The sequence below is a fragment of the Gadus chalcogrammus genome, chromosome 11 (assembly GCF_026213295.1).
Source record: "Gadus chalcogrammus isolate NIFS_2021 chromosome 11, NIFS_Gcha_1.0, whole genome shotgun sequence".
Lineage (NCBI taxonomy): Eukaryota > Metazoa > Chordata > Actinopteri > Gadiformes > Gadidae > Gadus > Gadus chalcogrammus.
Window position 1 is genome coordinate 11641508 of NC_079422.1, and position 13875 is coordinate 11655382.

Genomic DNA, 13875 nt, shown 5'->3' on the forward strand with positions numbered 1-13875 from the left:
GTTCGTAGTCCTTGTCCTGGCTGTGGGATGTGCTGGAGCCGCACGCAGCACGGTACGCAAGTACCAATGACTCGAATCAGATTGCCGCCAGTAGTCAGTGTAATGAAATTGGGCGTGGGAGACACCGTTCTCTAGACACAAGATGACAAGAGCCTGGACCTAATCATGCTATCGGGCATTTATGTGTGTATCTAATTAAGAGGTATTGCTGACATCCACCTGTTTCACTTACTGGGCCTTATTTCATAAGGCCCATTCTGAATGATGGAAGTGCTTTAATACGGCAGTTTATGAACATTTAAATTGGCCAAATGTTCACGAAATGTATATCCATGGTAATTTAGGGTACTTTGCATGTCATAATATTCTTAAAAAAAATGCAACCCTTTCGACAAGCACCCTTTGGTAACCCGATGCTGGAGCCATTGTGGTGAGAGATGACTCAGAGCCGTCCTGACAACCGGCCAATGGAGAGGCGTCCTTGGTGCGGTAATGCCAGCCCTCAACCCCCAGTGTCTCGTAACTCCCCCACAATTCTCAGGGATGGTGATTTGATATTGATTAGGTTTCATGGGACGGACCGACCCACCTTATTGTTTCACGGGCCTCGTATGGAGGCCTGTCCCCCATCCCTGGAGTCGCATGACCCTGTGCTGCTGGTATTATCTGCTGTTATGGCTTCACAGCGCCCTGTGTCCAGAATGCTCAATAGGCCCCATGACTCATAAAATGCATTGCGCTTCCTGGTAAAGCCATTATTTCTGAGGGCCCCAAGGACAGTAGCCAGATGTATCCATCTCTTCGGTCCTCTGCTTTAATGGCCCCCCTCGCTTCTCTCGCTGGGTCGCAGCTTGCCCGTGTGTTTCTGGCACGACAGAGGTTCCCGGAGACCTGACATTCTCAAAGTGTCGTACGCTTTGTTCCTGTGCAGATTTCACTGATGGCACAAATTACGATTGACATTTATGGGTTTTTTTTCCTTAGGTGCTCATCGAGGCGATGGTATCCAGGGATGGGCGGGGCTACATCGCCATCGACGACATCATGCTGCTCAACTATCCCTGCTGTAAGTGGTTCTCTCCTTCTGCACTTCATAAACACCAGCTTCACAAGGTACCGACGCAGGAGAGGCTGGTTCACTGTAACTACGTTCTCAAGAATACACCGAGTTGTTTGAGAGCAAAGGGTGCTACCTCAGAAGCAGAGGCGTATTAGGGAACGTTTTCAAGATAAAGGAAAAGTGCTCATTCCCATTTACGGGTTCCACTAAAAACATTGTTTTCCTTTTGGCCTTGAAGTAGTTTAGAGTTGCATTTTAGAGTTCACATCCTGCAGGTTTTCCATCACACAAACAGAAAGAGTAAAGATTCTTGAACCTGTGTTCTCCTGGGTGACCTTGCGGTGCCGTTCAGACTTTTCAGTGTTACGCTGTAGCCATCTTTTAAGGACAGAAGGTTGACATGTGCACAGTCCTTGAGTGACTAATTATTGCGCTTAAAACCAGAACACGGCCACTCTCACCACCACTTACAAACTTCTTGACCAACTGCTGAGCGAGGGAGGACTGTCCTAACAGTAATGGTCCCACTATGCTTCAAGGTCCCTCATTGACCATTAAAACCTTAACGTTTCCTTGTTCGTGCTTTGGAAAACAACTCAATTCTTAGAACTGCTTCCACATATTGCAAATGCGTAATCTGAGACCATGGTTCTTAAGAGTGGAACCACCAGCAGCTATGTTGTCTAAACGAGAAACAATAGCAAGGAAATTGATTCCCTCACTCCCCCAACCCCTCCCCCCCATGTACCACCCAGAGATTTGGTGTTTTTCTCTGTGAGACAGCAGATGGTAGATTCTACATGCTCCCACTGTGACCATTAAATAATGAAGAGTCTCATCAAGACCTGGGCCTGCTGTCTCATGTGGCTCACGGCCAGGACGAGGAGAGGGAGGGGAGTCAAGGAAATAACTAAAAATCAAAGTCAATTGTTTTCAAAGTAGAAGGCAAACCACTCCTGCTGAACGAGCTCCTCCTCGTGCATTGTGGGTAAACCGCTGAGCAGAGCTGACATTTCTGTTGTCCCCTCCTGAGCCTGAGTCTTTGACTCCATAACCAGTGTTGCAGGCAAATAAAATATTGATGGTGCTAAAGGGTCCAGGGGATGAGATCTGACACATTTAGCTGTATAACGCGCCACTCCTTGCCAAGCGAACAGCCTGTTCCCTTCCCTCCCATTCCCATCCATTCACGCTTGTTTGGGTGTTTGCTTATGTTTGGCTCTCCGACATGAATTATGAATTAACCTTATGAGGGGATAGTCACTTGAAGGCAACATGGCCACCTGTGGGTACACATTCATGCAGATCTCCCCTCCTATTTACACAAACACCATCAATAGGATGTCACCCTTCCTGTGCCAGATCGCAAAACAATGTAGCATGCAACTAAACAGCCAATGGCTGGGAGCCAAAACATCTGCTCCTCCCTCACGCCCCCTCTCTTCCCCACTGCTGTGCCATCTTCAGCTGTCAATCATCTAGATTGACAGGTCAGATTGTCCTTCCATATGTTTTTTTCCTCTGTAATGGAAGGCGATGTGGAATCCTGTTGCTCGTCGGTTTGTCTCAGCAGGGGTTGAGCTCTCCGTGCTCCTCTGTTAATCATAGAGTCTGCTCCCACACTCAGTGACTCAGCGGTGAAAAGCATTCTGGGACATCATTAGCAAAATTGTGAAGGACTGATCCGTCGCCCTTCCCTCAGTGGCCTGGGCGACTGTAGATACTGTGCTCGGCTAGTTTCATTCTGGTGACTATTGAATGGCCGTTGATAAAAGAAGACAGGAACATAGCGCCGTTTCAAAATTTTCCAGCTAAGTAAATACATAAATGCGTTAGCCGACTGATTGAAAGATTGACATCTGGATAATAGCAGAAATGCATAATTAAAAAATGCCGTTGTCTAAATCTGTCATCCAGGAATGGTACAATCTGCTGCCTGCCAAACACGTTCGCATTTATGTTTCTGATGAAAAGAACAAAACACCTTGATGAAATAGTTATTTGTGCTGCCGTCTGGCCGCCGGTATTTGAAAGGTATTTTTTGAGCTCTCTTCTTCCTCTGTTCTACCATGTGTTTCTATTTTCTGTCTTTGTAGATAAGGCACCACACTTCTCCCGGCTGGGCGATGAGGAGATCAACGCGGGACAGAACGCCACCTTCCAGTGTGTGGCGGCCGGCCGCGCAGCAGAAGCTGAGAAGTTCCTGCTGGAGGTCAGTTGAGTAACGATGAGACTATTCTCTCTTCACTCCTGTGGGTTCCTTCCTCTTCACGGTGTGCAGCCTATAAAAAACAAAGACTCCTTCAATGCTCCATTTTTCATTTAGTGAAATCGAGTGTGTTTTGGTTTGGGTTTATGTCTGAGCCGTCAAGCCTTTTCTGTGTTATTATTGCAACCAACAAATTGTTGTAATTATGTAAAAGGAATATTTTGAAGGATCCATCCAGAATGAATCCTCGAACATGGGCGTGTGTGTGAGGAGGGCCCCCAAGGGCTTCACGGTTTATGAGCCCAATGGGTGGCGCGTGCCATTATTCAATTCAAGTGGAAGCTCTGCGTCAGATATCTCCCTCTTCATCTGATATGGGGATATCTCCCTCTTCATCTGCCAGCGGGCACTCTGTCAGGACGCACTGCCTCACTGGCACGCCGTCTGTCAGTCCAACTCTGGTGGGAGCCACTGTCTCTACGGTCTGAAGGAGAGTTCAAAGCCATAAAAGGTGCAAGCTTTATTTTATGCTGCAAGGCCCGGCTTCTCCTTTTGTCTCTTATTCAAAGGACCAGAGCAGGCGCAAAAACGTATGGATGACACCAAGTTCCATAACGTGATATACGTACATACCTGTTTGATTGAGATGAGCTCAATCCTCTGAGTTGTGTTGAACAGATTCTCGATGCACACATCCCCAAGCCATCTTAACGGTCTTATAATCACCTGGTTAAGAGGGAGAGGGATGCTCTTCCAACTATTGTTGTCACAGCAGATGGTAATGAAGGTGACACCTCAGAGGTTTACCTGGCACAGCAAAACAGTATCAGGGTCTCCCATCCCCGCTCCTTTCTTATGATGCCTTCGCCATCATCTTCCCCCCCCACGTGCCCGCTGGTTGGTTGGCTCTGCAGCTGCAGCCCATCTGACTCACGCCGGATTAACGGATCGTTCTGTCATTTCCTCACCAATTAGCCGCAGCCAGATTGTTTATGTTTAACATCAGGCGCACACGCAACACACACACCCGCTTAATTGATTGGGTCTGATTTCCCCAAGCTGTGCTCTACAGTCGACGGGCTGGATGAGAACGGGAGACGTTAAGAGATATCAGAGAAATGGATATGAAGATCAATGGAGAGATAGTTTAGAGATATGAAGAAATAGTTAAGATATGAGGGGAGATATGGAGAGATAATTAAGATATGAGGAGAGATAGTAATGAGATATGAAGAGATAGTGAAGACAAAAGGAGAGATATGGAGAGATAACTTAAGATAACTTAAGATAGGTTAAGTTATTAGGAGAGATAGTGATGAGATATTGAGAGATAGCTTAGAAAAGAGCGAGAGATAGTTATGAGACATGTAGAGATAGTTATGAGATTTAAAGAGATAGTTAAGAAATAAGGAGAGATAGTTAAGATATGAGGAGAGATAGTTAAGATTTGAGGACAGATAGTAACGAGATAAAGCAAGATTGTAAAGAGATATAAACAGGAGATGATGCTGAAGGTGCCAGTTGGCATTTTTCTTGTGTTCATCAGATTCGGGGACTGCACTGCTCTCATCAGTGGTGTGTGTGAGTGTGAACAGGGGGCCTGTGGTCGCTGCGGTCTGTGGTTGTTTCGGGGCTCATAAACACAATTCCAGCGCATTCAGGGGGATGCTATAGCATAAACCACAGGACTCCCAATGGAGCCCTGGGGTGGGCACCGGAGCAGCTCGTTAAACCGGGCAGAGCACGGATGCTACGCTGAGAGAGAGAGAGAGAGAGAGGGAGGGAGAGGGAGAGAGAGAGGGAGGAAGGGAGAGGGAGAGAGAGAGGGAGGGAGACCTTAACCGGAGCCACCAGTCAAGTCATGTTGTAGTGGAAGTTACCGAGACTGAGACTGGAGATGCCAGCGTCCGTGAAGAGTGAGAAACCAAGTGAGAAATTGCTCCGAGGCGTCCACACACTGCGCACCGATACAGCCTACTCTCCCTCTCTCTTCCCTTCTTCTCTCTCCATCCCTCTCTCTAGCGTCCTCTCTTTTCTCCCTAGCTAGCTCTCTCTCTTTGTCCTTCCATCTCTTGCACTCAAAGCCTCCCTCTCCCTGTGTTTCAAACATGTCGTTGTTGTTGTTGTTGTTGTTGTTGTTGTTGTTGTTGTTGTTGTTGTTCCAGGGCTCTGCTGTCGTAGGGTCCTGGGTCCTCATGAGACCCGCCGCTGCGAGGGGAGCCTCATGTTCCCGCTCTCCTTTGTCTGTTGTTCTGTTCCCTCAGAAAACACACAAGCACAACACACACACAAGCAACGCACACTAAAACACACAGTGCCGTTTTATCTGCAGCACTGCATATGGAACCACATGGGCACTCGTGTTCCCTCCAAACTTGAACACATCGTCATCATTACGGCTTTGTGGTGAACATTAACTGTGTGTTTAGTTTGAGGGGGGGGAAACGTGCGTGGTTGATCTCCCTTAATCCTCCATTTAGGGATGAAATATTAATAATAATATCTGGTATTAACGTGCGGTTCATTCTCATTTGTTCCATGATTAAATTGGTTAGATGGTCGTTCCATTCTATCAAATTAACACAATTGTCCTCTTTAATCACTCCATCCCACTAACAAAGGCCCGCGATGGCAATCACTTAAATGCATCATGGTATGTTACGGTTATTATTAATCCTCACAAGGGTTATTAAGTGTGTGTGTGTTTGTATGTGTGTGTGTGTGTGTGTGTGTTTGCGTGCGTACATGTTGATGTGGAGGAGGGGAGGGTTATAAGTGTTTTAGCTATTTGTTCCTGACCTTGTTAATCCGTCTGTCTGCCTGCCCATCTTTCAGTCCATCTAACCATCTAGAGAACTGTCTGTCTATCTGTCTGTCCATCTAAACAATCGCTCTGCCCGTCTCCCTGCCTATCTGCCTGTCTAGCCGTCCTTCCCTTCGTCCTTCTCTCTCTGACTGTCTGTATGTGTGTGTGCGTGTGCCTGCGTGTGTGTGTGTGTGTGTGTGTGTGTGCTCGTGTTACCCAGAGGCAGAGCGGTGAGGTGGCGTCCGTGGCGTCCGTGAGGCACCTGAGTCACCGGCGTTTCGTGGCGTCCTTCCTGCTGGACGCTGTGCAGCGCTCCTACCAGGACCTCTACCGCTGCGTCACCCAGTCGCCTCGGGGCTCCGGGGTCTCCAACTACGCCGAGCTCGTCGTTAAAGGTGAAGTCGGACTCTGAGTTCTTTCTCATCCTTTCTCTGTGTCACGCTACATCACTCTGACTCTCTCTCCCTCTCTCTCTCTCTCTCTCTCTCTCTCTCTCTCTCTCTCTCTCTCTCTCTCTCTCTCTCTCGCTCTCCCGCTGTGGTTCACGTTGTTGCTGTCGCGCTCTTGCTCTCTCTTTCTCTCACTTTCTCTCTTTCGTTCTCTCCATGTCCTCCTCTCTTCATTATTCTTTCTCTGTCTCTCTGATTCTTTCCCTATTCTCATCTTCTGCTCTGTTGGTCTCCATCAGGCCTGCTCTGCACGCTGACAGAAAGGCAGAAAGACACACAGTATGGTGGGCCAGCAGGCACCGCGCTCATGACACGCTTTAAGTGAAAGAGTCTGGAACTGAGGATGATCAGCAACCAGGGTCATCAATCATTTTCTAATTTAGCTTTAAGTTTTAAGGTTGGCAGGGGATTATTTTGGTTGGAAAACAACAGCAAGATAAACCCTCACTTTTTATACCAATAGCCTCTTTCAAGCTCCTCGTTTACATATATCACCCGAGGCAGAACAACATAAGCAGCTCAACAGATCAAACCAAGAGAGGTGGAGTGGGACAGGAGCTCTGACTGAGGACGAATTCAGGAGCTCTATGTGAGGAGCACCAAGTGAGGAGCTCTGAGTGAGGAGCACCAAGTGAGGAGCTCTGAGTGAGGAGCTCTAAGTGAGGAGCTCTAAATGAGGAGCACCAAGTGAGAAGCATTAAGTGAGGAGCTCTGAGTGAGGAGCACCAAGTGAGGAGCTCTAAGTGAGGAGCTCTAAGATAGGAGCACCAAGTGAGAAGCATTAAGTGAGGAGCTCTGAGTGAGGAGCAACAAGTGAGGAGCTCTAAGATAGGAGCACCAAGTGAGAAGCATTAAGTGAGGAGCTCTGAGTGAGGAGCACCAAGTGAGGAGCTCTAAGTGAGGAGCTCTAAGATAGGAGCACCAAGTGAGAAACATTAAGTAAGGAGCTCTAAGTGTGGAGCTCTAAGTGTGGAGCTCTAAGTGAGGATCTATAAGTGAGGAGCACTAAGTGAGGAGCACTAAGTGAGGATCATTTAGTGAGGATCACTTAGTGAGAAGCTCTGAGTAAAGATATGTGAGTGAGGAGCTTTAAGTGAAGATCTTTGAGTAAAGAGCTCTCTGTGAGGTCTGACTGTCCCAGCAGCTTACCACTCGTGTCTCACTCTCTCTCTGTCTATCCATCCAACCGCTCCACTGTCCGTTTGTCCTACCAATTGCTTCCTTAAACAGATTTACGTGAGGGATGAGGGTTACTATATGAGATGAGAGATACTATAATCACACAGCCACACACACACACACACACACACACACACACACACACACACACACACACACACACACACACACACACACACACACACACACACACACACACACACACACACACACACACATTATGCACGCTGAGTGTGAAAGGGAGAGACAGTTAGAGGGAAAGAGAACGAGTTAGAGGAGAGAGAGAGAGAGAGAGAGAGAACGAGTTAGAGGAGAGAGAGAGAGAGAACGAGTTAGAGGAGAGAGAGAGAGAGAACGAGTTAGAGGAGAGAGAGAGAGAGAGAGAGAGAGAGAGAGAGAGAGAGAGAGAGAGAGAGAGAGAGAGCAGTGAGGGGTGAGTTAATCTCCGGCAGTAGATTGGGAGGCAGGGATTATGTGGGGTGTGGTGATACTTTAGTGTACAACAGAGCGTCCTCTTTGTGTAGGTGTTACTAAACCCCGCCTGCAGCTGTCGGTAAAGCCGGCCTTCGGTGATGGGAGCTGTGACATCCCCTGGCACTCCTGCACACGGAGGAGTTACTGTTCCCTACTAACACCCCCCTTCTACTCATTTAAAGGGACACACACCTCCTATCACCTCCCTTCTACTCACTTATAGCGACACACACCTCCTATCACCTCCCTTCTCTTCATTTAAAGGGACACACACCTCCTATCACCTCCCTTCTCTTCATTTAAAGGGACACACACCTCCTATCACCTCCCTTCTCTTCACTTATAGCGACACACACCTCCTATCACCTCCCTTCTCTTCACTTATAGCGACACACACCTCCTATCACCTCCCTTCTCTTCACTTATAGCGACACACACCTCCTATCACCTCCCTTCTCTTCACTTAAAGGGACACACACCTCCTATCACCTCCCTTCTCTTCACTTAAAGGGACACACACCTCCTATCACCTCCCTTCTCTTCACTTAAAGCGACACACACCTCCTATCACCTCCCTTCTCTTCACTTAAAGGGACACACACCTCCTATCACCTCCCTTCTCTTCACTTATAGCGACACAACCAACTTTGTGAAGCAAAGTTAAATATATATAAGAGACGGTGAACAGGCGGTCACAGCTCAAATCCTCTCAAACTGCCCCCGTCTATGCTATAATTTATCGCTTGTTAATTTCACATCCACAAAATGAGAGACTTATACGTCCCTTGAAGAGCTCATATCACTCAGCATAATCGCCAATGCCCCTGAATTGGTGCACAGTGTGCATCATGTTAAAGAAGTGAAACACTTGCTTCTCTTCGGCGATTATAATGATTAAAACACCATTTACCGTAACATACTTTCTTGAGCACTTCCTTTCGACAAAAAGGCGAGCGAGAACTGAGGTAAGCGTTAAAAAGACAAAAAGCTGAATGTTTACAAATTATCGCTATGAAGAACGTGGTGACAAAACCATGCCAACTAATGATATGACTAATAGAACCAAACCGCATGAATATTACAGTGAGGGAATAAACAGAATATTTACGTCAACTCCTGGCCCTGGACTGTCGGAGAGGAGTGGGAGAGCTGTTTACTGGAGGACTCGCCGGCTGGCTGGCTGCTGAATTGCTACAATTGGAGCTTTAGCACAGAGGCAGTCATTTGAAGCCCACAGAAGAGCCCGAGTCGTAGGCAGAGAGAGGCAGGGAGGCAGGGGTGAGGTGGAGGTAACGATGGAAGCCCTCAGAGAGGAGGATGGCCATAATAGACACAGCGCCTCTGCAGCAATGAGGGCTTAGTCACGGCCTCAGATCTTAGCCTGATCTTTGTCCTCATTTTCTTCTACAATACCTCCCCCCCAACACACACACACACACACACACACACACACACACACACACACACACACACACACACACACACACACACACACACACACACACACACACACACACACACACACACACACACACACACACAGACTGTTGTCTGTGTAATTGCTTAGTGGCTGGGGTCTGCCACTCACTGACATTTAACCGGTGGCTCTGAAATGAATACTTGCTTGCTTGGCAATCTTTACTTACACCGGTACGTGGTGCTTTCACTTTTGCTTTCATCCTTGTCGACTTGTAGAAGTAAAAGGCAGTGCTTGCTACGATGAAGATTCACAGATACAGCGTAAAATTCCTGGTTAAAGGAACAGGGCTCACACACATTCCTTAAACTGTTCACAGCTGCTGTTTCACTTGCTCCTGTGGCTGAGATTTATGCCATGTCTCCGTGTCTCATTACCCGCTTGGCCCGAGAGATGCTGTTTGAACAGACTGACCTTTGACCGTTCCACATTTTGGCCGCCTCGAGGGGTCATTAAAAGTCTCACTCGGCGCTGACATAGCTGGAGATGAGGCGTTTATTTCCCCCCGGTGTACATCATTTAACCATCTATTTTCTATTTACCTCCTCAGCAACAAAACCCGGTTGCACTCTTTCAGAGCGGCTCCCGGCGTTCCCAGCGATGCAATAAAAACAATCCAATTAAACACCTTTCTTCTCCTTTTGTGTCGCCCCACAGTCCCCCCGTCGCCCATCGCCCCGCCCCAGCTACTGCGGGGCGGCTCCACCTACCTGATCATCCAGCTCAACACCAACTCCATCCTGGGCGACGGCCCCATCATCAGGAAGGAGATAGAGTACCGCGCCAGCCAGTCGCCCTGGTCCGAGATCCACGGGGTCAACATGGTCACCTACAAGCTGTGGCACCTGGACCCAGACACCGAGTACCACATCAGCGTCCTGCTGACCCGGCCCGGCGAGGGGGGCACGGGCCCCCCCGGCCCCCCCCTCATCAGCCGGACCAAGTGTGCAGGTGAGTTGCGAGCTGCCGCTAGGTTCAAAAGGGGTGGTGGAGGGAGTTATGTTATGCTTTCACAACGTTCTCCTGTGATGTGTTGTCATGTGGGGGGGATTGTGAGAGGAACTGTTGTAAACACTGTTAGTTAATGTTGTGTGTATAGTGTATAGTGTGTGTAGCGTCTAGGGTGTTTGACGCCCGGCCAAAGAGTTCTGGGTTCCATTCCAACAAGCAGGATGTCCGCATCCTGCTTGATGCATCCTACTTGAAGGTGAGGGCATCATTGCATGATACCCTCACCTTCACCGGCTCCTTAATAATTTATATCCAAATTCACCGGGTCACTTTGGATAAGAAGCATCTGCTGAGTACCTAGATAATATTAAGTCCTCGAGTTTAGTTAAATGTGCTGAAGATGGTTCCATTTTCAAACACTTTCTGTTCGTGCTTCGTGTATCGTGTCTCTGGAGCAGAGATGTCCAACAGCAGGACTCTGAGAAAAAGTCTTACATAACGATTGGTCTACATCTCGGCTGATGATCTGCTGCTGCTGAGCCAGAGTGGAACTGATGCATGGCTCTGTGTAGCCTCTTATAGTGTGGTACACACACACTTATCTTCACAAGAAAAGTGCACATTCACTTCAAAATCTCTGAACTCTGGAGCTGAAGTGACAAAGTGGAGATTAAAAACATAATTCTGGCGGAAAACATTTGGCAAAAAAAAATGAAAAAACGGTTTGATGCAGTTTTTGCAGATAACGTGTTCGGCTCCGACTCATGTTTCTACTGAGAGAGAGGGCTGAGGCTACAGTAGTATCATCGTGATGTCAAAAGAAATAACACTACAGAAAATGTGCTTAAGCTCCAAGGCACGCTACATGTATAGGTATAGAGGCTGTGAGTGTGTATACACACACAGACGCAGACACCCACACACACACACACAGGGACACACATAAATGCACTTCTGTATAGAAGCACAGAAGTACAGAAGCACAAAAGCACAGAAGCGCAGATGAGGGGAGTAGGTTCAGAGTGTAGCAGGTCTCGTATTGTCTTCTGAAGGCAGACCTTTTAATGACATGTTTTCCTGTCATGGAGATGGAGCGTCCATGTAACTGATGTTCTCCTCAGATGCTAAACTTGAGATGTAAGCAACGAAGCGCTAGGGCGTGACATATGTTGTCTGAATGTCCCCCCCCCCCCCCGAAGCTATGAGAATACTGAGCGACGGATCACAGAATGTAACAAGTTTTTCGTCATCGCTGCTGTCGTTCTGCCCCCCCCCCCCCCCCCCCAAAAAAATAAACAGACAACATTCACCCAATTGTTTATTTTTCGTGGTTAAACGTCACTCGTGATCAGCGCTCATTCAGCAAGCTCATTGGCTTATGTTCTACGGCATATTTAAGGACCTTTGGATATATAGGACTCTCCCCCCGAGCGCGGCTCACCTTAATCGACCTTCAGGAGAACCGGCTTCCCGCAGGTCCGGCCCTGAGCCATCTGGTCTCCGGTCCTCTGCTGACCCCCCCCCCCCCCCCCCCCCGGGGCCACGGGCTGATTCAGTTACAGCACGAGCGAAGCGGGCGGGGTCGCCGAAGCCATCTCCGCTCTCTGGTAATTAGCGCGGCGAACAGAAGGGCTAACGGAGCCCCTCGCTAGCTGGGGGAGCAGAAAAAAAACTGAAAGGTTGATTTTCCTTTTCCAGAAGTGGATTCATGCCACGATGACAGACTGGATCTTCCCTACCCACTCCATTAGGTCGCACACACACACACACACACACACACACACACACACACACACACACACACACACACACACACACACACACACACACACACACACACACACACACACACACGCGCACACTGGCGCACACAGCACCACTTGTGAGTATGGCAGGGCCTCTACTCTCGCGTGGGAGCTGTTAAACTAATGGCCGTAAACGGGAACACAGTCTCCGCCTGCCGAGCGGCCACGCAGGTGTGTGTGATGAGCCGACGCTGTGATTAGCAACCTGATGCCTCGTACACCCGCCCTCGCTCGCCCGCCCGGCTCACACGACGTCACGGCGGAGTAGAGAACAGTTGTAGTGCGCTCTGTCCCCAAACTCCATTAGAGGGGCCCCACCTGCTGCCGGGTCACTGGGCCGGCCGGGGCGGCGGGAGAGAGGCTGCTGGCCTGGGGGGGGGGTGGGGAGGGAACATTAACATGAACACACTCTGGGGGAGGGAGGGGGAGGGATAGAGAGAAGGGGAGAGAGAGAGGGGACACGGTTGACATGAACACGCTGTCCTCCTGTTAAGAGAGAGAACCTTGGAGTGTCTGACTTCCCTCCGCCGAGTGTTGCTGTCGAGTCTGTACGAGGCATACGAAGAAATGAGTGATATGAATGTATGTTCGAGGGATGTGAATGTATATATGAGGGGATATGAATTTATGTACAAGGGAATATGAACGCAAATATAAGCTGATTGGAATGTATATGAGGTGATGGGAATATCTACGATATAGGATATGAATGGATACATAAGGGGATATGAATGTTAATATGGAGGCATGTGCATGTATTTTTCAGGGTAGATGACTAGTATATACGAAGGTATATGAAAGTAATGCACGGCGATATTTGAAGGTATACGAGGTCGTATGAATACATTCATGCAGCGATATGAGTGCACCTGAGAGTGAAAGGTGTGATTGGACATTGGGGTGGATCTGGCATCGCGGACAAGCTCAAATCGAGCTGACCGCGGCACTTCATTTTCTCTCGCTTCACATTTATCCTGACCCATCACGTAGCTGGAGGCGGGGATCTGTAGGTGTGTAATTGGCTAACAACGAACACAGAATCGGCCAGCAGTACTCAACTTTCTTCCCGGGCAGCATTGTGTCCAGACACATTGCATAGGTGTACGTGAAGTCAATAAAGTCATTAAAATCCCCTTCTGAAAGCTTCATCCGGTCCCGCAAATAAGTTGTCTTCGGTAGAATCTGTCCGCAACGAATCAAGTAACGAGGCCTGACCCCGCCCGCTTTCAGTGTTGGGTTTCCTGCCCAGGCTCTGAGCCATCCTCAGAAGTTGCGCTGTAACAGTAGGACCGCTGGATCCAAGCTTTGATCAGACGGACCTCGCTCGGCCCGCAGCTGGGGTCCGTCCCTCTCCCCCACGCCTGCTGAGGCGCGTTAGCAGAGCTGCTAATACAGAGCCCGGGGCGTTGGCCCAGCTTCAGGCCGGCCCCCCTCCAACACACAGGTGGGGGAGGGGGGGGGGGGG

General features: G+C 48.8%; 1 protein-coding gene across 2 annotated transcripts in view; it reads left to right on the forward strand.

The window, feature by feature from the left end:
* The window catches only part of ptprub (protein tyrosine phosphatase receptor type Ub), a 136489-nt gene that overhangs the window by 70118 nt on the left and 52496 nt on the right, over positions 1-13875 (forward strand). For both annotated transcript variants that reach the window (XM_056603076.1, XM_056603077.1), the window contains exons 4-7: positions 985-1066; positions 3157-3272; positions 6296-6470; positions 10312-10605. In XM_056603076.1, the coding sequence (XP_056459051.1) occupies positions 985-1066; positions 3157-3272; positions 6296-6470; positions 10312-10605 (667 nt within the window). The remainder of the gene's footprint in view (positions 1-984; positions 1067-3156; positions 3273-6295; positions 6471-10311; positions 10606-13875) is intronic.